Source organism: Balaenoptera physalus (assembly GCF_965194825.1).
Source record: "Balaenoptera physalus genome assembly, chromosome: 1".
Lineage (NCBI taxonomy): Eukaryota > Metazoa > Chordata > Mammalia > Artiodactyla > Balaenopteridae > Balaenoptera > Balaenoptera physalus.
Genome location: NC_138882.1, coordinates 89,878,233 through 89,905,077, shown reverse-complemented (window position 1 = coordinate 89,905,077; position 26,845 = coordinate 89,878,233). Strand labels below are relative to the sequence as shown.

Sequence of the window (26,845 nt, the reverse complement as noted above, 5' to 3'; positions counted from 1 at the left end):
TTTTTCTATTATATGCAGTTGAATCTAATCCTAACTAATACATTGGATTGGTGAAAGTATTACCTACACAGATGTGAACTACAGAATAATGCTGCACATCCATGTTCATGGCAGCATTATTCACAACAGCCAAAACATGGAAACAACCTAAGTGTCCATCAGTGGAGAAATAGATAAAGAAAATTGTGGTGTATATACACAATGGTATATTATTCAGCAAAGAAATGAAGGAAATTCTGCCTTTGTAACAACATGGATGGACCTTGAAGGCATTATGCTAAGTGAAATAAGTAAGACAGAGAAAGAGAAGTATCGTATGCTCTCACTTCTATGTGGAATCTAAAAAACAGAACAAAGCACCTGAACTCATAGATGCCAGAACAGATTGGTGGTTGGCAGAGGCGGGGGGTGGGCAAAATGGGTGAAGGGCGTCAAAAGGTAAATACTTCCAGTTATAAGATAAACAAGTCCTGGGGATATAATGTACAGCATGGTGACTACAGTTAACAATACTGTACTGTATATTTGAAAGTTGCTAAGAGAGTAGATCTTTAAAGTTCTCATCACGAGAAAAAAATTTGTTAACTATTTGTGGCCATAGACATAAACTAGATTTACTTTGGTGATCACTTCATAATATATATAGAAATTATTGTATGGTACACCTGAAATTAATATAATGTTATATGTCAATTATATATCAATAAAAAAAAGTTGAGGTTAAAAAAACTGCTGAAAAAATTAACTACAGGAGTAGTTATATATAGAGAGAGGTGGAAAGCTTGGTGCTAAAATCTTCACTGAATGAAGAGGAGTAAACGGGAGGTCCGTAAATAATTTCAAACAAGAGAGGTAGTGGGTGCTTTAAATTAGCTGGGGAATTTGAGAAAGCAGGGAGAAACAGCAGTGAGGACCAACGCAGCAAGGAGGATCAAGGAAGACACGCACCCCACCTTCGTTCCTGCACTAAGATATTTCCTTTTTAAATCCTGTGTTTGATTGAGGAAATAAGTTATGGATAGGACATGTCACTTGTGTTTCAAACCAAACAGAATATTAGAGATGACATACTGACTCAGATCAATGATCCATCCCAGAATATTTTCTGGAAGAACATGCTGGCCCCACAGACATTTCAAAATGTTAAACACCCTATAATCTCCTCTATAACTTTTTAATAAAATAGTGAAGTATTATTCACTATTTTATTTACTCCTTTAAAAACTCATCCATATTTTTATCTCCCATGTTGAACTTAATTAATTAATCATTTAATTAATCATTGATTTACTGAGGTCTTACTGTGTTTCAGGTACTATATTAGGCACTAGGAACATACAGATTAATTACAAAGTATCTTCCTCAAAGGAATTTACTAGTTCAAGGAGGAACTAGGTGACAGAAACGATTGACATTATATAGTGTGACAAATGATAGTCACCACATAAAATTGAGCAATATACCAGGTGCAGTGTGAAGCATAAAGATAGGTCACCTATTTCATCCTGGAGATTTCTAGAACATAAGAGATTACGTGAATCTTGAAGGTGAAATAGGTTGGGCAAGTGGAAACATAAGAATGTATGTAGAAACATGGAAAAACACAGCACTTTGGGAAATTCCAAGTAGGCAGCTTGGAGGATGTTTGTATAGTATTATACATTATATTACTACTGACAAAAGTAACCATGCACAGATCCAGTATTGAGTAAAATTATCTTATTCATGAATGTACTTGTTATTAATATACCATACATTTTGCTAGTGGAGACTATTGGCTTAATGTGCTCAGCTATAAGAACTTATTTAAGTATTTTAAGAAAATGTGTCTTTTGACCTCATATTACCATTTTCTCCTCTCTACAACTGTAGTCTATACTTATCCAACAAACGAACAAAATTGCTATAGTAAGTAATAGTATACTTTATTAGAAGAACTTAATTTGTAGAGTAATCAAGGGAAAAGATAGTAATTTAAATGAATGGTACTATCCAATATTCTTCCTCTTCTGAGAAAATTCCACTAGACTATGCCTCTGGGTCAAATCCTGAAGCAAAAGAATACATTTCTTTTTTTAAAAAATAATTTTAAAATTTTAGAATAGTTTTAGATTTAAGAAAAACTTGCGAAGTTAGTACAGAGTTCCTGTATATCCCACACACAATTTATTGTATTGTTCACATCTTACGTTACAGTGCTACATTTGTCACAACCAATAAACCAATCAGTACATTGTTATTAACCAGAATCCATACTTTATTAATATTTCTTCAATTTTTACTTAATGTCTTTTTATGTTCCAAGATCCCATCCAAGGTACATTGCATTTAGACATCAGGTCTTAGGCTCCTCTATACTGTGACAATTTCTCAGACATTCCTTTTTCTTTGATGAGCTTCACAGTTTTGAGATGGTCAGGTATTTTGTAAGATATTCCTGAACCTGGGTTTGTCTGATGTTTTCCTCATGGTTAGACTGGGTTATGGTTTTAGGCAGGAAGACCACAGAGGCAAAGTACCCTTCTCATCACATCATACCAAGAGTACATACTATCCACATGACTTTACTGTTGATGTTAATCTTGATCACCCAGCTGAGGTAGTGTTTGTCAGATTTCTCCACTCTAAAGTTATTTTTCTCCCTTTACCGCTCTTTGGAAGGAAGTCACTCTATACAGCCTACACTTAAGGAATGGGGAGTTATGCTCCAACTCCTGGAGGGCAGAGTATTTATGTAAATTGTTTGAAATTCTTCCATATGGGAGTTTTCTCTATTCTACCCCACTTATTATTCAATCACTTATTTATACCATTATGGACTGATGGGTATTTTTTATACTTTATATTATAAACCAATACTAAGTTATTTATATTGTTCAAATTGTTCCAGCTTTGGCCATTGGGACCACTTTCGGTTAGTTCCTGTGTCCCTGTGACATTCCCCCATCGATTTGCTTTTTGAGAACTTCCTTACTTTCTGGCACTACAAGAAAGCATTTTTCTGTATAATGTAATTGGGAAAATGATACAACCTTTTAATATAATTACAAAAGTAAGATGTGGTAAATTGATGATTAATACACATTCATCAGTAACTAGGGCTTTGTATCTTGAGTTGTTTTGAGTTCACTTTCCTATTCACATCTTACTTTTACCTTGGTTTAGAATTTAACCAATGATTTTTTTTTTTTTGGTAACTTTTCATATTATAAGGAAACTGAGAGAGTCAGTGAGCTTAGAATTACATGCTTTTTATTTAAAGAGGAGACTGGGGTACTTATTACTGATAACTAGGAATTACATTATCAAAGGACTTTAATTCAACAGACTTACATGCTGAAAGAGGCAAATTTATATGTTGAAAGAAGGAAATGGAAAAGAAGCGGCTTTCAATTTAATTTTGAACTAGAATAGTCTGCAGATTAAAAGATACTAGGTCCATTTTAATAGAGGGTAAATCCCCAGTATCATAAAGATTATGGAAGAAAAAAGACCTTCCAATTCTCAAAAAGCATGTCCACAGGCAAAATTAGACGAAATAGCAGGGAATTCTACAAATAGTTATATGATTAGGAGGAAGTTGTTGTTCTCACGTTTCTGGTTCTCTTATTTACTGTACATTGGGAAAGATAATGATTTGTAATGTTGTTCTTTCAGTTGTTCGAATTTATTCTTGGGTAAACAATAGGTAGCAATCCCAAATGTATTACACCACAGCTTATTTATTAACACACTTGGCTGGTAAATCCAAGTTCCTTTCTTCATGAAATTAGGTGTGCCAGACATCTAACACTTAGTTAACTACTCTGACAGACAAGAACAGAGCAAAACTTCTAGGGATGAGAAAACAGAATCAACAGCAGCACTTGGACATAAACTGGAGTCCTTGGTTTCATTTCATTTGCTTTGTCTTTCATAACTACAGTGTGCGACACAAGAAGAACTATTATAAGCAGAATACCCCTATATTTAGTTGTTATCAATCCTAATTTATTACATAACTGACCTCTTTGAATACTTATTACTTAGACTCTCTGTGTGGGAGGGTGAGGAGGGGAGAAAGTAGGAGTTGGGGGGAGAAAATCCAATCACGTTTGTAGGCTACACCACAGCAGTTGATGACTACTTATCATAGTTCCTAAGATAAAGTCTTGTATCCTATTATAGGAACTAAGAGATCAAAAAAGACTGGACATCTCATTTAAAATCCCAATTTTTCCAGCCAAGTTGAACCTGCTGGAAGCTGCTAGATTGTTAAAATGATCCATGAGCCTAGGAAGTTGGAGGTAGTTTCTTCATTGAGCAAATAGAGATGTGTTGCTTAGAGGAAAAGAGTGAAAATGACCAGGTATCAGACACACTAGTGAACAGCTAGTGAACCAAAGTGTTTAAGTATCTATATATCTTATCTTAGATATATACAACTGTTATAAGACCATTATTTCTCTTATCTCTGAGGAAAAATACATTTAGTTACAATATTAAAAACAAATTAAAGATTAAAAGTCTAGTAGAAAACCAAATCCTGTCAGAAGCACAGTTACATGGAATCTCCCATTTGTTATGTAGATATTGGCTTATGCTCCCCACCATAATATTTGATAAATGACAGCAAACATTTATTAAGCACCTACCGCAAGGGTGGAGTCAAGATGGCGGACTAGGAGGACGTGGAATTCACATCTCCGCATAACTAGGGCACCCACCAGACACTGGTGGGGGACCACAGACAACTATGGGGAATGGGAGGAACCCCCAGTGATGGGGTAGGATGTGGGGCTTGAGGTGGGGAGTGAGGGAGGAGGAGAAGTGGAGGTGGGACAGGACTGGTGCCCCTGAGGGGCGGCTGGGGGAAGGGAAGGGATCCCATGCCCGAAGGGGGAAATTGGGGGACCATTGGAAGGGCAGAGGATCAAAAGGGAGCATGCCCAAGTTTCCCCTGCCCTCTTGGGCCTCTGGGCGCCTGCTGAGATCCTGGGCCTGATCCTCTGCCCACCGAGGCCCCCTCCAGCCATGCGGGTCCTGACGGAGTGGGAGGGAGGGAAGGGGGAGCAAAAGTAAAGGCTGGACCTACAGGACCGGCACCCCTGAGGGCTGGCTGGGGGAGGGGAGGAGTTCCTACTCCCAGTGGGACCGACCCACGGTTAGGGGGATGGCAGTTGGGGGGACACCCTAGAGGGTGGTGTGGAGGAATGGAAGGGAACGTGGCCAGCGCTTTCCCTGTCCCCTTAGGCACCAGGGAGCCTGTTGGGCTCCCAGGCCTAATCCTCTTACTTCGGAGCCTCCTTCCTGCCGTGCAGAGCCCAAGCCCGGCCCCTACACCCCACCCAGGGACCTACCTCTACACTCGGAGACCCCCTCTGAGAGCCCCTCCAACCACACTGGGCCTAAACCCCACCCACACACCCTCACCCAGGGCCTTACCTCCAAACTCCGGAACTCCACACTCCAGACGCCCCCCTTTGGATGTGCTGCCTCTCCCCTTCTGCACAGACCCTAAGCAGAGCCCCTGCCCCACGTTTGAACGTAGCCCGCCTAGGCCTCGCCCCCAAGGCCTTTTCCAGCTACATGGGTCCTGAGCCTAGGCCCTGCCCCACGCCCAAAAGTCACCCATCTCTCGCCTAGTTTCCCCCCCCCCCAAAGCCCACCACTGCCTAATTTCCACCTGCGCCTAAACTCTGTGCCCCATAGCCAAGGCTTTTTTCTTTTCTCTTTTTCCTCTTTTAGATTGAGGTTCCGTTTTACGTTGATTCATTCTTGTTGATTCATGTATACTTTTATTTTTTCCAATAAATCTTTTATTTAGTTTAATTTTATTCTTTATACTTTGTTATTCTTCTGCTCCTTTCGGCTTGTTCCCCCCTTTTTCTTTCCCTTTCTTTTTTCTGTTGTGGTTTTGTTGTATCTTGCTGCAGTTGTTTCACTTATATTTTTATTTTTCCTAATATATTTTTTATCTTTCTAATTTTATTTTGTTTTTTATTCTTTGTTCTTGTACTGCTTTTTTTTTTCTTTTTTTTTTTTGCTGAGCCATGTGGCTTGCGGGATCTTGGTTCCCAGGCCGGAAGTCAGGCCTGACCTCCTGAGGTGGGAGTTCTGTGTCCAAACCACTGGACTAAGAGAGAACCTCAGACCCTAGAGAATATTAATTGGAGTGAGGCCTCCCGGAAGTCCTCATCTCGGCACCAAGACCCGGCTCTATCCACCTGCCCGCAAACTCCAGTGCTGGATGCCTCAGGCCAAACAACCAGTAACACAGGAATACAGCCTCACCCATCAAAAAAAAAAAAAAAAAAAACACACACACACAAAAAATGTGTTACAGACGAAGAAGCAAGGTGAAAACTTACAAGACCAAATAAATGACGAAATAAGCAACCTACCTGAAAAAGAATTCAGAGTAATGATAGTAAAGATGATCCAGAATCTCGGAAACAGAATGGAGAAAATACAAGAAACATTTAACAAGTATCTAGAAGAACTAAACAGCAAACAAACAGTGATGAACAACACAGTAACTGAAATTAAAAATCCTCTAGAAGGAATCAGTAGCAGAATAACTGAGGCAGAAGAATGGATAAGTGAGCTGGAGATAAAATAGTGGAAATAACTGCCAGGGAGCAGAATAAAGAAAAAAGAATTAAAAGAATTGAGCACAGTCCCAGAGACCTCTGGGACAACATTAAACGCACCAACATTCAAATTATAGGGGTCGCAGAAGAAGAGAAAAAGAAAGGGTCTGAGAAGATATTTGAAGAGATCATAGTCGAAAACGTCCCTAATATGGGAAAGGAAATAGTCAATCAAGTCCAGGAAGCACAGAGAGTCCCATACAGGATAAACCCAAAGAAAACCATGCTGAAACACACATTAATCAAACTATCAAAAATTACATACAAATAAAAAATTTAAAAGCAGTAAGGGAAAAGCAACAAATGGCATACAAGGGAATCCCCACAAGGTTAACAGTTGATCTTTCAGCAGAAACTCTGCAAGCCACAAGGGAGTGGCAGGACATATGTAGAGTGATGAAAGGGGAACACCAACAACCAAGATTACCTGGCAAGGATCTCATTCAGATTTGATGGAGAAATCGAAAGCTTTACAGACAAGCAAAAGCTAAGGGAATTCAGCACCACCAAACCAGCTTTACAACAAAATGCTAAAGGAACTTCTCTAAGTGGGAAACACTAGAGAAGAAAAAGACCCACAAAAACAAACCCAAATCAATTAAGAAAGTGGTAATAGGAACATACATATTGATAATAACCTTGAATGTAAATGGATTAAATGCTCCAACCAAAAGACACAGACTGGCTGAATGGATACAAAAACAAGACCCTTATATATGCTGTCTACAAGAAACCCACTTCAGACGTAGGGACACATATAGAGTCAAAGTGAGGGGATGGAAAAAGATATTCCACGCCAATGGAAGTCACAAGAAAGCTGGATTATAGAGAAATGGAAATAAAAACAAAAATAAACAAATGGGACCTAATGAAACTTAAAAGCTTTTGCACAGCGAAGGAAACCATAAACAAGACGAAAAGACAACCCTCAGAACGGGAGAAAATATTTGCAAATGAAGCAACTGATGAAGGATTAATCTCCAAAATATACAAGCAGCTCATGCAGCTCAATAACACAAAAACAAACAACCCAATCCAAAAATGGGCAGAAGACCTAAATAGATATTTCTCCAAAGAAGACATACAGATGGCCAAGAGACACATGAAGAGATGCTCAATATCACTAATTATTAGAGACATGCAACTCAAAACTACAATGAGGTATTACCTCACACCCATTAGAATGGGCAACATCAGAAAATCTAGAAACAATAAATGCTGGACAGGGTGTGGAGGAAAGGGAACCCTCTTGCACTGTTGGTGGGAATGTAAATTGATACAGCCACTATGGAGAACAGTATGGAGGTTCCTTAAAAAACTAAAAATAGAACTACCATATGAACCAGCAGTCCCACTACTGGGCATATACCCTGAGAAAACCGTAATTCAAATAGAGTCACGTACCACAATGTTCATTGCAGCACTATTTACAATAGCCAGGACATGGAAGCAACCTAAGTGTCCATCAACAGATGAATGGATAAAGAAGATGTGGCACATATATACAATGGAATATTACTCAGCCATAAAAAGGAACGAAATTGAATTATTTGTGCTGAGGTGCATGGACCTAGAATCTGTCATACAGAATGAAGTAAGTTAGAAAGAGAAAAACAAATACCGTATGTTAACGCATATATATGGGATTTAAAGAAGCGGTACTGATGAACCTAGTGGCAGAGCAGGAATAAAGATGCAGACATAGAGAACTGACTTGACACCGTGGGGAAGGGGAAGCTGGGATGAAGTGAGAGAGTAGCATTGACATATATACACTACCAAATGTAAAATGGATGGCTAGTGGGAAGCTGCTGCATAGCATAGGGAGATCAGCTCGGAGCTTTGTGAAGAGGTAGAGGGATGGGATAGGGAAGGTGGGAGCGAGGCTCAAGAGGGAGGGAATATGGGGATATATGTATACATATAGCTGAATCACTTTGTTGTATAGCAGAAACTAACACAATATTTTAAAGCCTTTCTACTCCAATAAAGATGTGAAAAAAAGAAAAGAAAGCACCTACCACATGTCAGGAACTCTGCTAAGGACAAAACAAAGATGACTAAAAGAGTATCTGAGCTCACAGTCCAGGAATGACTGAAAGGAAAAAGTGATGGGTCCTAAGAGTAAGGGCGGTAAGTCAGTACAAATGAAAAGGTGGGATTTCACTGTAGGGAAAAGAGGAAAAAGGATTAATGCTTTGGAAAGAGAAATAAAAGTAGATTTCTGGGCAATGTGAAGCTGAGAGTTGTTCAATCTTGTCAGGTTCTGAAGGCATCTCCAGATCCAGCTTTCAAAGAAAACTGGGACAATGACAATGGAACAGCTAAAAATAGGTCATAATTATAGCAAAGAAAGCCACAGCCAGCATAAACCTGGCCATTGTTATTGTTGAAGTTGTGGAATTGCTGCTTTCAATTACTCTTGTCATTAGCGGCTTCCTGATACGATCTTCTGTGGTGAGGATAGCTTTTCGAGCTCCATCCCACTTTCCAGGGCCCTGTAGCCGATACTGGATTGGAGTACAGGGTCCCCAAAATAACTGTAATGCCAATTTGGGGTCAGTGAAGGCCAGGGACAGTAGATTGGGCCTGACACCCACCAGATCAGCAAGCTCATCCATGGTATCTATATAGTCTCCCTGAATGGTATGGCGTTGGCTGTCCACATACCTGAAGCAGAGAAGACAGAAGGCATGCCTATTAACAATTCAGTCACTCCATCAATTAATCAATGCTTTCTATCTGCTCTTGGCTCAATTTTGGGCTAGGAGCTGTAGAAAATAGAGAAGAAAGAAAAGACATGTCTATTCTTAAGGGCCTTATAATCTACTGAACTAGATAAGATAGATACACATGAAACAGAAGGTAAGACTTCACATGAAACAGACAAGAATATAAGACTTATGGTAAACCACGTGGTTTTAGACTGCTAAATAGAAATGTAGAAGTGGGTAGTTAAAATAGACCTATGATAAGTCCTTGAAGGATGTGGAAGAAATAGATAAGCTGAGAACAAAGAGGAAAGTATTACAAGTCAATATATATAATGTAGAATATATATTGTAGAAGTTTGGCAGTGAAAGGAAGGAGGAAAATAGGAGAGCACCTAGAAAGGGTATCAGGGTTAAGTAAAAACTGTCTTTCTCCTCCTTGCAGAAGGGAGAGTTATGCTGGTATAATCAGTTGAAGAAAACCACATCTTTGGGCATGGGATGATTGTGCCTCTGACTTCTCCACAAAAATCTAGGAACTTCATCAACATCAACTTTGTTCAAATAAAAATCACCAGTGAATAAGCACAAGTTCTGAAATTCAGATTGCTAAATGTGTCCACCCAGTCACTAAAATACTGGCTGATGGTACCACCTTCCCAGATCCTATAGATTACTCATACTAAGAGCCACTGTGACCTAAGTATGCTGTCACATGACAGCCAGTAAAGTGGCCTCTGCAGATTTGTAAACCTACCTACAGATTTGTAATTTAACCATATCTACCTCTCATTAATTCATCATTGCCCTTCCTCTGGCAGCTCTAATAGCCCTTCATGTAGTCCTTGCCAAAATAATATACCAGGTTTTCTCTCCATGTGCTTTTTCCTACTTGAGTTTTCTTTTAGGCCCTAAACGTAGAATTTTCTTAAGGTTTTCTCTCCTTTCCCATCCATATTCAAACCACTTGGTGGTAATTCTCTATTCTATTGTCACAAACTATTATTTCCTTTTCCTTCAAAATATAATCTAAATCCTTAAACGAACACAAGGACAATAAATACAGTACAACATTGCTCTTATTAAGAAGTAAGTTGGGGGACTTCCCTGGTGGTGCAGTGGTTAAGAATCTGCCTGCCTATGCAGGGGTCACGGGTTCGATCCCTGGTCCAGAAAGATCCCACATGCTGTGGAGCAACTAAGCCTGTGTGCCACAACTACTGAGCCCGTTTGCCACAACTCCTAAACCCCATGCACCCTAGAGCCCATGCACCACAACTACTGAAGCCCACACGCTCTAGGGCCCACATGCTGCAACTACTGAAGCCCACGTGCCTAGAGCCCATGCTCCGCAAAAGAGAAGCCACCACAATGAGAAGCCCATGCACCGCAAAGAAGAGTAGCCCCCTGCTCTCCAGAACTAGAGAAAGCGCACGCACAGGAACGAAGACCCAATGTAGCCAAAAAAAAAAGAAGAACTAAGTGGGGAAAATTAACCACCTGTCTTCCTGGGAGTACTCTTACCTTTTGCCCATATCCTCTTGAACCTTAGCTATTTCTTTTATCATTTCATTTTGTGAGGGTAATGTCTTTATCCCTAAAGAGAAAAATCAAAATTTTAAGTGTAAAATTACCTCAGTATGAACACTAATCCTATTAACAATTACCATGCTATGGAAAATTCAGAGAAATACAGGCTAGTTGTCTGTAGCAAGGGGGTTACACCTTCACTTGATCACCTTAGCCTACCACCACCAAAATATAATCATATTAACCTCAGTAACTTACTCTTTTCTACTTTGTCTTTGAAAGATATTTCTCCTAATCTGCTTTCCAACCAAAAGCTGCCTCCTCCCTAACATAGTCTTTCAATTGGGAAATGAAATCTGGACATGAGGAAATGATAAATGGCCTTAAAAGTATATGGAAAATGAGGTACAAAGTAAAAGGAGGGGGGAGGATTGGAAACACACCTGTACTTGTACTCTTAATAACAAAGAGGCTTTATACCACAGGGAGAAAGAAGTAAAAGTAAACTCTCAGTCCTATTGTATGCCTAAAGTGCCATGGAAGACAAGCCTTACTTTCTAAATTTTTTATTTGGTGAGAGTGAGGGGGAAGGTCAAAGGCAACTCATAATACCCAATTTTAACAAATAAATTTAAGCACTAATGCACAAACAGTTCCAGTAGCAGGAATTTAACACCAAGGACATGGCTAGACAAAGGTAGAATAGTATTTAAGTCAACATAGACAACTCTTAATTTAAATGATTAGCTTTATGCCCGGATTTACAATCACTATGCCATGTAGAAAACTTTAGCCACACCCAACTCTAAAGTGTTACTCCACAAAATTCTGGAACGTGTAATTTTAGAATGGGAATATATCTTACTTAATACGATCCTTCTCTCTACAAGTACTCTCAAGTGGTTATCTCATTCCTCCTTAAATATCTCTGGTGATGGGGATCTCATCACCTGAGGAGATGATTTAATTGTTTGGCTGCTCTACTTGCTGGAACATTATTCTTTTCATTGACCCCAGAACCTGGCTCCATGCAACTGGCACCAGTGGACTTAGCTCTGCCTTCTGGAGCCAAGGAGTCTAGTATTAACAAATGACAGCCTTTGAACCATTTGAGAACCACTGTCATAACTTCTTTAAGTCTTCCCATTATCAGCCTTAAAGCCTTAACAGTTCCCCATATAACAGGTTTCACGTTCTCTGCTCCACTGTTTGCCTTTCTCTGGGCACACTCCAGTAACTATCCTGGTGTGTCCCTCTTAAAACATGAGACTCAAAATTCAACACTCAAGAAATAGCCTTCTGTGTTTTGCCATGTGTTCTTTTCATTTTAGCCTTGGGAATTATTATATACATAAGTCAATGAGGAATCACTGAAACGCTTCATTTGAAGTTAATCACAGGTCTTAAGATGCTCATGAAACACAGTTTGAAAGTTGATTTCCAAATTATTTCTCATAGTAAAACCGTAATTTTTACTTCTCTTAACTAGAAACATTATGGAGGAGGAGGTGATTTCTTGCCTGTGAAGCAGCCAATTCATCCAAAAAACAAAACAAAACAAAAAACAAAAACCCAACCAAACAAAAAATCACTATAAATTAGATAGGTAGATAGATAGGAATATATAAAGATGTGTACTGTATCCGGTGGTGCAGTTCTTAATTCATTGATACTGTTGTTGCAGTGTTTCCTCATTCAGGCACATGTCATTTTTACCATATGTATCTCCCTCCTTCCTATCTTGCTCCTCCTCTTATATTACCAGTTTACATCAATGGCCATAGCCCCTGAGCAGATTCTTTTCTCTCTTTCATCTCCAACCTACATTCCATCCAAATCCTTTCAAATTCACCAATGAAATTTCATTCAAATATTTCTCCTCGTATTCCTTTACCTTACTTTAAAGCCCTCATTATGTCTTTCTTCGACATTTGTCACAGGCTCGAAACTGACCTATTTCCCATTTCATTTCCCTCTAATACATCTTCTGAATTACAAATCTGATTTGACTCTCCCTCTCCCAGTTAATCCTTCAATTGTTCTCTATTGCCTACATTGAAAGTAAACTTCTGGCATGGCACCTAAGGATTTTTCTTGGTTTTGCCTCTATAAATATCTCCAGCTTCATTTTCTTTAATTCCTATAATACTTTATTCTCCAGAATTCTGAACTCCTTGTAGTTCTCAGGACTTAGTTTATTTTGTCATTTTCTCTAACTTTGCATAAATATTACTAATTGTTCTCTGTTATGGTCAAGATGGCCTTGTCCTTTTAGTAAAATCTTACTTTCTTACAGTGTGTTAGCAGTTGTAGGGAGAATTGGGTACTTGTTCCTTCCTGCTCCCATAGCCAGCTCCTCTACATTGTTATTGGACCCTTGTTTAGGATATAGTAAATATCTGCTGAATGAATGAACACATTAAATGTCTGTTTACTTGTCTCCCTTGCTTGACTCTGAGTTCCATAAAGATAGGAATTTTCTGTTTGGTCATATTTGCATCTCCAGCACCTAGCAGAGGGTCTGGCATATACTAAGAGGCCAGTAAATGTTAGCTGAAGAATGTTGTTGAAGAACAGTGTGGAACTGAAGTTCAGAGATTTCCTAAGGGTTCCAAAACAAGGTTCAAAAGGGGCGAGCCTGAATTATAACTCTGTGGAACTAAGTCTTTCAGTCGGCTCTTGGGCCTATGGCAGATTGTATTTATGTAATCCTGACTAGTCCCTGCATGTTTAATCTAAAGATAATGTTACAAGAGAAAGGAGGTGTGACTGCCATTCTGCTCTTTCAGTCCAGTCCAGCCTTTTACCATGACTGGAAATTGAGAAGGTAGTTCATAAGCTGAGATCCTCTGATAAGAACTTTCTACTGTAGAGTTTAGAAAACCTCCAAAACTAAACTTGCAGTCATTGAATAGAGATGTATTAGCTACCTCCCATGTGCTAGGCACTGGTCTAGACTTGGAAGACAAAGGCAAATAAACATGATTCTTTTATTTAAAGAGCTTTCAATATACTACAAAGAGAGGGAGGAAATAAACAGGCTTTTCCCACACAAATAACGAGTAAAGGGGAGGAATACCAGGCAGAGAGAACAGCAGAAGCAAAGGCACAGGGTACAAGAGTATCTACTGTGTTTGCTGCATAGTGGGTAAGTCATTCAGTGCATCTAGAAGACTGTAGGATGGATGGTAAAGACCTGCAAAAGATGGGCCTGAGAAAGCAGCCTGTATCCAATTTGTGGAGGAACTTGAATGCCATCCTATGACATAATGCCTCCTTGTGATCCAGAGAATTGGTATCATTTCATACGGTTTGCAAGGGAAGAAAGTTACTAAATGCAAGTGGAACACTTGCAAGGGCTCTTGAGAGGGCTACAAGCGAGACAAAAGAAAACTAGATTTCTGCCAAGGCAAGCAAGTGGGTTCAGTGTTCTAGAAAAGGGTGGAATATTTTCTTGACAAGATAATAGTAATTCTAGAGAACAAAGGAAGTAGGGAAATGGGGTTTGGTGGCTAAAGGACAGGCCAGGGAAGAGGACAGGCTGAGTTGGGCAGGTGTGAAAGAATGGTCTTAAAATTGGCACAGTGAAGGTAGAATTCTGGGATGAGAAAGGCAAGGATTTGGTAGGCAGACAGTAGAACAAAAAACTCAGGGTTCCTTTTGGAAATTTGATAAAGTTATAGGGATTCTCTGATGATTCCTTCCTTTCAAGTGTTAAGAAGAAAGCTAGAGGGATTAGCACTAACTAAGATTTGCTAGCATAGGAAACTGAGCTTTTTGTGCATTTCCCCTAAGATCCCCTAATCCCACAGTCATAATGTGGAATCTTCCAAATACTCATTTTCCCTAATCCTCTCAATGGTTCACTTGGTCCTGGAAAAGAGTCTCGTTTTTGTTCAAAGTGTACTAAGATGATGTGGCCTATTTTAAAACAACTTTTTCCTCTTACTTTATTGACCCAATTAAAAGATCCACTTTATATGACTGGAATTAAGCCAACTTAACGGGTTACTTGCATTGGATTGCTGGTCCAGTGCTCAAGGAATACATGATCTACTGGATAGAATTAAGAGGAATTGAAAATGAAAGAATGAAGAATGAAGAATGAAGAAATGAAAGAACTTTGGGAGTTCCCTGGCAGTCCAGAGGTTAAGATTCCATGCTTCCACTGCACGGTGCATGGGTTCGATCCCTGGTTGGGGAACTATGATTCCCACATGCCACACGGCACAGCCAAAAAATTAAAAAAAAAAAAAAAAAAGAAATGAAAGAATTTTGGGGAATTTGGAAAAGTTTTTTATCTATCAACTCTAACATCATTGCTTCTTTTTTGTCTGCTACCATGAGGATCTTCACTAGGGAAGAAGAATCTGTAATTTCAATAAGAACGTTTTTAAAAAATATTTATTTATTTATTTGGCTGCGCCGGGTCTTAGTTGTGGCACGCAAGATCCTCTTTGCAGCATGCATGATCTTTAGTTGAGGCACGTGGGATCTAGTTCCCTGACCAGAGATCAAACCCAGGCCCCCTGCATTGGGGATGCGGAGTCTTAGCCACTAGACCACCAGGGAAGTCCCTCAACAAGAACTTTGAATATTTTTAATTAAACATTAGTAATGGTAACAAATTTTATTATAATAACCATAGAATCAAAGGACTTCTTTGTTAGAAGGAACCTTAAAAGTCATCTGATTTCTCCCTATTCTGAGGCTTGAATCTGCTTCATATTGGCCTGGTCAAAGTTTATTTTTAATGTTAAGCTGATACTGTGCAAACTCTCAGAATTTCACTCCTTGCTTCTGGTTCAACCCTTTGAAGTGATACTGAGCAAATATATAAAACCTTCTGCCATGGGGCATCTATTCAGGTATCTGAAGGGAACTTTCATATCTCCCCTAAATCTTATCCTCTCCAGGCCAAACCTCTCCAGCTCCTTTAGTTGTACTTCAAATGGCACATTTTCAAATCCCTTAACCATTCTTGTCTCTCTCCTTTTAATGTATTCCAGTTTCACTTTTTAAATGTCTGTGGGTGTGGTCTTGCCAGTTCAGGGAAGAACAGTTGTAAATTCCAGGACATTATAGTTTTTTAATGATGCCAGATATAGTTAAGTCTTTTGGAAGCCACATCATTCTGCTGATTCATATTGAGCCTACTATCTCAAACCCCAAAGTTTTTTCTCATGTTTTCCTAGGCAAAACTTTCTGAAAGAGGGAATATAAAGGGGGGAAAGTAAGACTTTGAGTGGCTGAATCTTTTTCATTCTGGACTAGTCTTTAACCAGCTCTTAATTTTTGTCTGAAATGAAATCACAGCACTTCTATATTTGACTTTCTCTAACTATAATGAAAGAAGATTAAATTCTTTTGCTTCACAAATATGTATCAGTTGTCTAAAATCTAGATGAGTGGATTTTAATCTGGAGTGCATGTTGGAATCACCTGGGGAACATTTTCTCAACAATCTTATGTCAGCCCCACCCGAGACTTATTAAATAAACACCACCAGGCAAAGCATGCCTATTTTCAGAAAACTTCCTAGTAGATTTTGCTATATGTCCATGGTTATAAATTACTACTTTATATTCCCTCAAAAATTAATTTTTGAGCACTAATTTTGTGCCAGGCACTGTTACAATCATACATACTCTCTCAGCTATTTATAAGCAAGAACATAAACATAATTAAACACGCCACTAAGTAATTAGGTAGTCATCTTGCATGGTCACTTACCTTTAAATACTTGAGTGACCCAGCGTCCTTGGAGCTCTGAAATGGGCATAATGGCACCCAAGGGCTGGATCAAGCCTATGATTGCAAGAGTTGGCTTTTCTAGGTTAGGAGGGAAGACCTTTTTATAAAGAGATATCTTGTTTTTGACTACTTTGACACAATCTTCAACAAAAGGAAAGGCAAAGCTATAGCCTGTAGCAAAGATAACAGCATCAATGTCATCTTCCCTGGAGCCATCCTCAAATATGGCCGCTGTCTCTGTGAATTCCTTCACGTTTGATTTCACCTTCACCAAGCCAGAAATTATACAATTTGGCAGAAAGTCATTTACCGTTGGATGCTGACTCAGAGCTCTGTGAATGATGATAAAGAAGGAGAAATCAAGAGAGATCATGAGAGGGAACGATCATTAACATGTAAGTAAAATTCTATTTTGATTGAGGTGGTTAATCAATATGCTAGTAGTCTCCCTTTATTCATGAAATTTGGGAAAGGTCTAATGTATACCAGCTTGATAAAGATAAGGATCTCAGAGTAAAAGTTGGACCCTGGATGACATTTAAAGAGAAGATGTTGGAGAACTGAGGGAAGAATTATTTTATTTGATGAGTACGTGCATGGCTTCTCAAGGACTAATAATGCTCTCAGTGATATGATAAGTCCACAGTCTAGTAGCTTCTATGCATATATCAAGAAATATGCAGAACTGGACTATCAGCATTCTGTTGGGTCTCTTTTCCTCTTCAAAGGCCCAAGAGCTAGGTTTGGACCATCATTTTCCAAATGGTATAATAAATTACACGTGTATAGTGACTTACAGTTATAAATTGATTTTACATACATTAACGTATTTGAGTCTCACGCAAACCCAACGAAGGAGGCAGGACAATTGTCATTATCCAGGTCTTATAGATGAGGAAACTGAGGCCTAAAGAAGTTAAGTGGCTTGTCCAAGGTCACACAGCCTAGGATTTTAGGATTTATATCAAATGGTTTTTATGAACTCCCTTGAGATACTCTAGGCATGGTAAGTAGTGTTTCCTCGAAATAGCATAGGATAAGGTGAGAACCTTGGACCTTTCTAAAAGCAGTGTGAATACTTGGATCCTGTGTTAACAGACTCTGAGAATCCTCAGCCCATCATGTTCAGACAGAGCTGGCCTCTTCTTAGGAACAACATATGTTTAAACAGTATTACTTGTTTGCTACATTTAGTAATTCTTTGATGCAAACATTTAGGTACAGATTCTGTTCTCATTCCAACCTCATCATTTCATCTTTCTCTCCAAACTTACTCCTGTTCACTAACAGTACCACCATCCACATTGTTGCCCAAGCCACAAAACTGTGAGTCTTACATCTGATCACCAAAGCCACCCTTTCTCCTCTTAACATCCCCAGAACAGTTTTACTTATTCTGTTTCACCTGGGCCATTACAGCTGTCTTTTAGGGCCTACTGCTCCATCCCCTTTCAATCTATCTTCTACATCATTTTTGGAGTGATTGTTCCAAAATATATTTATTATTATGTCACTCACTTGCTTAAAATCTTTCAATGGCTCTGGGCTGTCTTCATTCTAAACTTTTTATTTAGCAGAGCATACAAACATTTTCATGTATCTGCCCAGTGAACCAGGAGATGTACTCAGTCACTCTTCCATCTTCGCCTATAGTCCAGCCAAACCAAACTATGTTCAGCCTCAGAGCATAATGTATTTTTTGCTATTCCAAGACCTTGTATTTATAATTAGAATGCTACTTCCTTACCCTGTTTGTTTGACTATGTCTTATTATTCCATAAAGCCTCAATTTATTTTGTGATCACCAAAGTTATGGATGCTACAGTTTCCATAATTGGGTGAAATAAATGGCTGAAAGGTTGGGGAACACAGTCTCAAAGTATCACCCCACTGGTTAGTTTCAAAGGAAAAAACATCTTTACAAAAGAGAAACCTGGTAGACCACCTAATCCAAGTTGTCAAATTTTACATCATTAATATGCTATAAACTGCTATCATATGGCTCCTGATGTGATCCACCAAGAAAGTACAACATAACCTATGAATATTCACACCAAAATTGTTTAACCTAAATATAATAGAGGAAGAACAACTATGAAAGTCCAAATTTAGAGACTTTCTGCAAAACAAATGGCTTCAATTCTTAAAAAAAACAAAAATCCATGTCAAGAAAATGGAGATTTATTTCAGATTAAGAGAGATTAAAGAGATATGACAACTAAATACAATGGTGTAATACCTTACAGGACCCTGGATTTAAAACTATAAAAGCTACAGGAAATTCCCTGGCATTCCAGTTGTTAGGACTCCAAACTTTAAGCAATGCAGTGTGGCCAAAAAAATAAATAAGTAAGCTACAAATATTATTGAAACAATTTGGAAAATGTGAATATGCATTATATTAGATAATGGTATTTTATCAATGTTAAATTTACTAAGTGTGATAATTATGTTTATGTAGAAGGATGCCCTTTTTCTTAGGCAATATATGCTAAAGAATGTAGGGTAAAGTGTCATATTGACTGCAGCTTACTCTCAAGTGTTTCAGAAAAAATGTATGAATATATGTATGTATATATGGATGCTATATATGTATGGATCTATCTGTCTCCAGAGAGAGGGAGAGGGAAAAAGCAAATATAGTAAACTGTGAATAATAGGTGAATCTAAGTGAAGGGTATATGGGTGCTTATTGTACTTACTATTTTATAGCAAGTAAATCTAAACATTAAAAAAATTAAAAGCTGGAGGGGAAAACAGCATTTAGAATCAGCTTCTAGAAATGCTGTCACAGTCTACCTTCTAGGCTGTGTGAGAACTCCCATCCTTCTTACTCTCATAGCACTCCATGCATTTCTTTATCATAGTCTATTGTTTGTCTTCTTGTTAGAGTATTAAAGGAAATATCCATTTCTCGAGTCTGTCATTTATTACTTGTGTGATCTTGGGCAAATTAGTTTCTCTAAGTGTCAGTTTTTATATCTGCAAAATGGAGATCAAAATAGTACCCACCTATAGCACTGTTGTGAGGATTACATGAGATAATGCGTGTAACTCATTTAAAACCATGCTTGTCTTATATTAAGTCCTCAAAAAGGTACGGTGTTATTATTAGTATTACTATTACTATTAGGTCTTTAGTCTCAGTATTCTCATGCCAGTGTAATGCTTGGCTCATAACAGATGCTCAGTTGTTTGTTGGATGAATGAATGAATGATACATTGCCTGCTACTACCATTTTGTTGTTGCTATTGGGCATCATGTAAAAAGAACTGGTACCTCGGGGAATGATAAAATGGTTAATGCCAAGGAGAATTATAGCCTGAAAATTATAGACCAATAGATCTTGGACTTCTGTGGGGGAAAGGTAGAAATCTAATCTCAGATTCTGTGGATTTGCTTAAAGTACAGATAGAGGTAGCTATACTATTAGCCTATGTGAACAGTCCTTATTCTTTGCCTTGGCTGTTACTGCCCACCTCCCAGCCTGGGAACATACCTGTGTTTAGGCTTCAGGCCAAATATTTCATGATCAAACCTTTGGTTCATCTTTTTTTCCAAAAATATATTTGCTAATGATTGACCACAAATCTTCCTCATAAAATATTGAAATCGAGAAGTCAACAACACATCAAAAGGATATCCATAGTCTCCGACACGATTGAAGATCCAAGCCCCTCTTCTGGTGCTGAGGAAAACCTGAGGCATGGGAAAAAAATGTTTGGTTTTGCCATTCCCTGACTCATTTCTCTGAAGGAATGGGAACCCATTTTCTTCAAGATGAATTTCAAACTGATTAGTCTGGCTTTTTATTCCCTGCCAATATATATAGATTTAAATTTCCTGCCATTTTCTTCTCAAACACTAAGCTTACAATTAAATTGGTGTAGTCACTGACCAAGACTATGTCTTGCTCTGAACTACCAGTGCATTTCTGTTTAATGTCATTATGCCTCCCTGAAAAGCCCCCTATCCCCTTCATTTTCCAAAGCCTATTCATTTTTAAGATCCAGATCAAGTCTCCCTCCTCCATGAAGACACTACTGACCGTTCTGGCTGATAATTTTCTCCCCATCTTCTGAACTTCTCTAGCACTTGTCACCTGTCCAACTCATTTAAAATCATGGAACAGTGAAGCTGAAAGCAACTGGACATCATTTGATCTGAAATCTTGTCTTTTTTTTTTTGCCTTTGACATTGTTTGCAGTAATAGAAAAAACTTATCATTTATATTGATATTTAATATTATATATTCTTATCTTTTATCTTTCCAAATGTGTTTTCTCCAAGGTGGGAGGTAGAGCATATACACCCTTTAGTCCCCAACCTATCATCAGCATCACTTCCTTTTATTGAGAATTGTAACCTGTCAGTCACTGTACTAGGTCCTTTATCTATATTTTTATTTGATCAATACAACAACCTCTTGAGGTAGGTATTGTTATGTCCATTTTATGGATGAGAAGCATGGAGAGGACGAATAACTTGCCTGAGATCATATAGCTACTAAATGGTAGAGCTGAATTTCCAACCTAAGTCTAACTGACTCCAAAGCCTGTGCTTAAGTAATGTTTCATTGATGATTTAAGGGAAAAACTGAAGATTGCAAGTAGAACCACAGGGAGCTGGTCCGTCTTTCTGTGTTATCTGCTGGCTAAAGTCCACTTAATAAAAGTTTGGTATTCAACTACCTGGCAAAAGCATCACTTTCTCTATATTATAAAACTCGCTGGAGATAGTTTCCAGGGTTGTAAGCTATATAAGTACATTGTTTTATGGTCTTTTGTCTAAGCCCTCATGTTAAAAGGTGACCTGTCTACAGAGGGATAATCATGTACTTCATAAATATATTCTCACCGATGGTGACCTTAACTGCTATCATAAATAAGCACTTTTACGTGTCACCGTTGAAAGAGCCTGTGTGTAGTCTTAGAAATCAAATGGTTTTGTGTGCAGTGTGTATAACTTTTTTAGTATCGGTTACGAGTAATGTAAATGCTCAGAGCTTCAGTTAAAAAGTTCTCTATGTATAAAATAGTGGCAATAATACATACGTCACAAAGCTCTCTCAGACACAACCACCTTACCGCCACCCGCTCTTGCTGCCTTGTTCTTTGGCAATTTACAATTGCTCAGTGCTTGTAAGGCTCAGCTCCTCTATAACTGACCATTTAACAAGCCAATGGTATTAAAGAAAGCTCATGCCTTCGGTCCCCACCACATACCTTGTACATTCTTTTATCATAGCACCCACATACATTTTTACCCTTTATTGTTTATATACCTATTTCCTAATAAATGCTTATTGAATTAATTCATGGAGTAATATATGAAATCAGTTTTGTGGGGATAGATGGGGATAGACCTGAGAAGAAGTGTTATTGAATGGAGTTTGTGGGTAAAGTTCATTTCACAAAGTTGTGGCATTAAACTTCTATTTGGGGTGGGATAGGGAGGGCGGGAGGGAGGGAGATGTAAGACGGAAGAGATATGGGGATATATGTATATGTATAGCTGGTTCACTTTGTTATACAGCAGAAACTAACACACCATTGTAAAGCAATTATACTCCAATAAAGATGTTAAAAAAATAAATAAATAAAAATAAAGTAAATGCCAACCCTAAAAAAATAATAATAATAATAATAATTTAAAAACAATTTGTGGAGAAGCACAGCTTAATTAAATTACTGAAGAACAGCCAGACATTTACTTATTGCCAACAAAGTTACAATTCAATAAAGATGTGAATAACAAAATATATCAATGATGTCTTTTTCTAGGAATTTATAATTAAGATACTTTTTTCCCAGTTCAAAAGCTATGATACAAAAAAGAGAACAAACAAACCAAAAAACCTCAAGGTCATAGAAATTGCTTCAGAGTGAATGTTATTCTGTGTTACCTAATGGTATGCAAAGGCTGGGGAGAACTGCTTGCATGTGCTACAATGTGGATGGTTTTCATACTGATACCCATGTTGTCTGTAGAAGGATTAGACTTCTTTTTTCCATTCGGGTAGTGATGAAGAGTGAAGAGGAAAATTCCCCCACCATCCTATGAGTGAAAAGCTTTCAATGACTGAGTACACTTTCCTTCAGATAAGAGCATAGCACTTCTGCTGGCCAACAGGTGATCCACACTCCAAATGCTGCATTCTAACAAGCTCTCCCAGCAATCACCTGGTCTTCTTCAGAGCCAGAGGCACACTCTGAAGAGACAGCTGAGTGAGGTTATGAGCACAGTCTGTGGTCATGACCAAATTCCTTAGTGTGAGGCCAAATGAATGATGAGACTCTAACTTGTAACTTTGGCTCCATCACATCATCAATCATAATGTTGCCAACTGAGGCAGTGAAACCAAGCCCTGCATTTGTCATTGGCACTGATGGGCTGTGTGCAGGTATCCATACACTCTGCTGGGTCCACCTGCAGCTTCCTTGGTGAAGCAAAGTAAATAATTTACTAATTCAAACCTGCTTGGCTGTATGGCTAATTTCCACAGCCAGATCGCCTCCAGAATTCCCAATGCCAATTATAATGACTCTCTTTCCAGTGAAACTCTCTGAATTCTTATAATCTCGACTATGAAAGTATTGTCCTTTGAACTTCTCAATTCCTGCAAGAGAAGGGAAAATAATTATTGGGTGATGGTTTATCTGATATCATTTGTTAAATCATTCATTTTTTTGCAGTGTGTAGAGTTTATGCATATATTCTCCATATGTTCTGCTTTTACTCAGGTGCACTCTTACCTTTCTGAATATTTTGCCTGTTTCCTTTTCCCATAGCCTAAGAGTGGAACCTTGTGATTTCCTTATCATAAGTAGTCTGCTTAACTCGGGATCTGTTAGTATTTTGGACCTGTGGACTCACAAATCCAAACTGCTTCAGAAAATCTCCATTCTCTTTTGTCTTTTCATCCTGTTTATTTTTTTTTAATTGAAGTATAGTTGACATAATATTATATCAGTTTTTGATGTACAACATAGTAACTTGATATTTATATAGATTATGCAACATACAAAGTTATTACAGTATTACAGTATTTTGACTATATTCCTTGTGCTGTATATTACAACCGTGTGACTGATTTATTTTATAACTGGTAGCTTGTATCTCTTAATCCCCTTCACCTATTTTGCCCATCCCCCACCCCCTCTTTTCATCATCTGTAAATACCTACTTACATTCCAATTGGAGTATATATGTTCTTATATACTCTAAACTATACATAGAGTGCTTTTTTCCCCCAAAGATGAAAATCCAGGTCAAAGACTGTAATTAAATTCTTTCTTTAAGCTTTATTTTCTTCCTTAGAAACTCAGTATTTCTGTTTGTTTCCTCGATTGCTAAAAAAGCCCTCATTCAGGTTGAAGAAGATGTGGTAAAAATATACAATGGAATATTACTCAACAATAAAAAAGAGCAAAATAATGTCATTTGCCCCAACATGGATGGACCTAGAGATTGTCATACTGAGTGAAGTAAGTCGGAGAAAGACAAATATACGATATCGCTTATATGTGGAATCTAAAAAAATGGTACAAATGAACTTATTTAGAAAACAGAAATCGGGGCTTCCCTGGTGGCGCAGTGGTTGAGAATCTGCCTGCCAATGCAGGGGACACGGGTTCGAGCCCTGGTCTGGGAAGATCCCACATGCCGCAGAGCAACTGGGCCCGTGAGCCACAATTATTGAGCCTGCACGTCTGGAGCCTGTGCTCCGCAACAAGAGAGGCCGCGATAGTGAGAGGCCCGCACACTGTGATGAAGAGTGGCCCCCGCTTGCCACAACTAGAGAAAGCCCTCGCACAGAAATGAAGACCCAACACAGCCATAAATAAAAAAATAAAGAAAAATTTAAAAAAACAGAAATAGACTCACAGAGGTAGAAAACAAACTTATGGTTACCAGGGGGGAAAGGTGGGGGGGACGCCTAAACTGGTAGACTGGGATTGACATATACACACACTACTATATATAAAATAGATAACTAATAGGTACCTACTGTATAGCGCAGGGAACTCTTCTTAGTACTCTGTAATGAGCTATATGAGAAAAGAATCTAAAAAAGAGTGGATATATGTATATGTATAATGAATTCACTTTGCTGTACAGCAGAAACTAACACAACATTTTTTTTTAAATAAATTTATTTATTTTTGGCTGTGTTGGGTTTTCGTTTCTGTGCGAGGGCTTTCTCCAGTTGCGGCGAGAGGGCGCCACTCTTCATCGCGGTGTGCGGTCCTCTCACTATCGCGGCCTCTCTTGTTGCGGAGCACAGGCTCCAGACGTGCAGGCTCAATAATTGTGGCTCACGGGCCCAGTTGCTCCGCGGCATGTGGGATCTTCCCAGACCAGGGCTCGAACCGGTGTCCCCTGCATTGGCAGGCAGATTCTCAACCACTGCGCCACCAGGGAAGCCCTTACACAACATTTAAAATCAACTGTTCTCCAATAAAAATTTAAAAAGAAAAAAAGGCCTCATTCAATCTAATGCGGATCAACTTTTTATCCTTAAAAAAACTAAAATTATTGTAAAACTAAATATAGAACCTTCTAATTTTCCTCTAGTCCCCCAAATTACTGTTATCTCTACATCCTAAATAGCATTAATACAAGTTACCCCAACATCTTTCAGGAGAATATGCAGAATTAAGATAAGCCTTATTTCATCCCAAGGTAGGAATCACTCAGACCACAGTCCTCCCATTCTTTAGGGATCAGGTCACAGGCATAGTTCAAGTGTCTTCCTTCCTGGTAGGCTACTTACCAGGGAAGGTTTCCAAGGGTAAGTAAGCATTGGTGTGATGGCCAGTGCAAACCATAACTCCATCGAAGACATTCACCTCCTTTTTCCCTTCAGATTCTGTGACCACCTCCCATTGGCCTGAAGTGGAGAAATCAGGCTGCTTCTTCACACAGCACACGGTGGTCTAAAAAGAAAAGGGGTAGCCACAGGAGACTATAACCACAGCCTATATAGTGGACATCTTCCCTGACAGGACTCTCCTTGCAGAGGGTAAACAAAGGGCGGATACCACATAACAGGCCTCATGCAGGGGTATTTGGTTTTCATACTCCACAAATCAGAACTTTTTTGTTTGGGGCTGTGGTCAGAGTGAGAAAACTTCCATGAGGCAAGCTAAGTAAAACATAGAGTTGGCAGACTAATGTTGCACTCTCCTCTGCTTCTAGAAAAGTGCAAATTACTAGTTCTCTTGGACCATACCCTAAGGCAATGTGATACTTGAATAAAGTTTGGGCTTCTCTTGTTCTTCTGAGACACTCCATGCACTAAATGCCTATTCCTCCCCATATCCCCAGACATCCTGAGACTCTCTGATGCCTTCTTACCTCAAGTCCTGTTCTCACTGTCTGGCCTTAAACTTGTGACTGAGCTAGAGGGCTCCCTTTCAATAGAGTAGAAAAACATCTCAGTGGCTCATATTTTATGTAAATGAACCTCTCTTTGACTCCCATAAATGCCCATTTTACAAGTAACTATAAAGAAAGGAGGTGTGAGGTGGGATAGTCAGTGGCACAATTTTTAGCTTTAAAAAATAATCATAAATATGGGTTACTCTACCCAGCTTAAGGAAACATTAAAAATGTGTTCCTGTGCTTCTAGGGTTTATGACCATAATGTCTTGGTTGACTAGTAGAGATACCCCTCTTGTATACCTGAGACATCCTATACTATTTATAGTTCCTCTCTATCATGTTCTTATTTTTACACAAGCTGGTGCTTCTGCCTGGATCATCCTTTTACTCTTTCTTCATTTGGAGATACTCACCCTTCAACATTTAGCTTGGTATTATCGCCTCTAAGAAAAATTCCCAGGTGCCTGATGCCTCATGCCCTGATGGGCTGTGTCCCTCCTCTGAGCTGCAATGTATAGATTTCAGTGGCATTTATCACTCTGTAGCTCTTTATTTTTATAATTATGTTTACAATGAAATTTCTTTTCATTATTCTATCTCCTTAACTAGACTGTGAAATCACTGTTTTTTTTTTTTGTTTTGTTTTTGTGTCTTCACTGCTTAGTATGGTAACAAACCTGTTCAATAAGTGTTTAAAGAAGTGAAGAGAAGGACCACTAGGCTGTAAATGACTGACTTTGGAAGTCGTCACTGGATATTGCCATTTAAATTTTGTTGTTAAAGAGAAAGTCATGATTTAGTAGAATGATCAGAAGGTAGAAGATTTCAGC

At 38.7% G+C, this 26,845-nt stretch overlaps 1 protein-coding gene across 6 annotated transcripts in view; it reads right to left on the bottom strand.

Moving 5' to 3' along the window:
* Positions 1–3,235: 3,235 nt before the first annotated feature.
* The window catches only part of FMO5 (flavin containing dimethylaniline monoxygenase 5), a 35,260-nt gene continuing 11,650 nt past the window's right edge, over positions 3,236–26,845 (bottom strand). For all 6 annotated transcript variants that reach the window (XM_082459064.1, XM_082459059.1, XM_082459062.1 and 3 more), the window contains 6 exons: positions 25,405–25,567; positions 23,105–23,247; positions 20,128–20,327; positions 16,607–16,959; positions 10,868–10,940; positions 3,236–9,302 (listed from right to left, as the gene is read on the bottom strand). In XM_082459064.1, the coding sequence (XP_082315190.1) occupies positions 8,957–9,302; positions 10,868–10,940; positions 16,607–16,959; positions 20,128–20,327; positions 23,105–23,247; positions 25,405–25,567 (1,278 nt within the window). In that variant the 3' untranslated portion in view covers positions 3,236–8,956. The remainder of the gene's footprint in view (positions 9,303–10,867; positions 10,941–16,606; positions 16,960–20,127; positions 20,328–23,104; positions 23,248–25,404; positions 25,568–26,845) is intronic.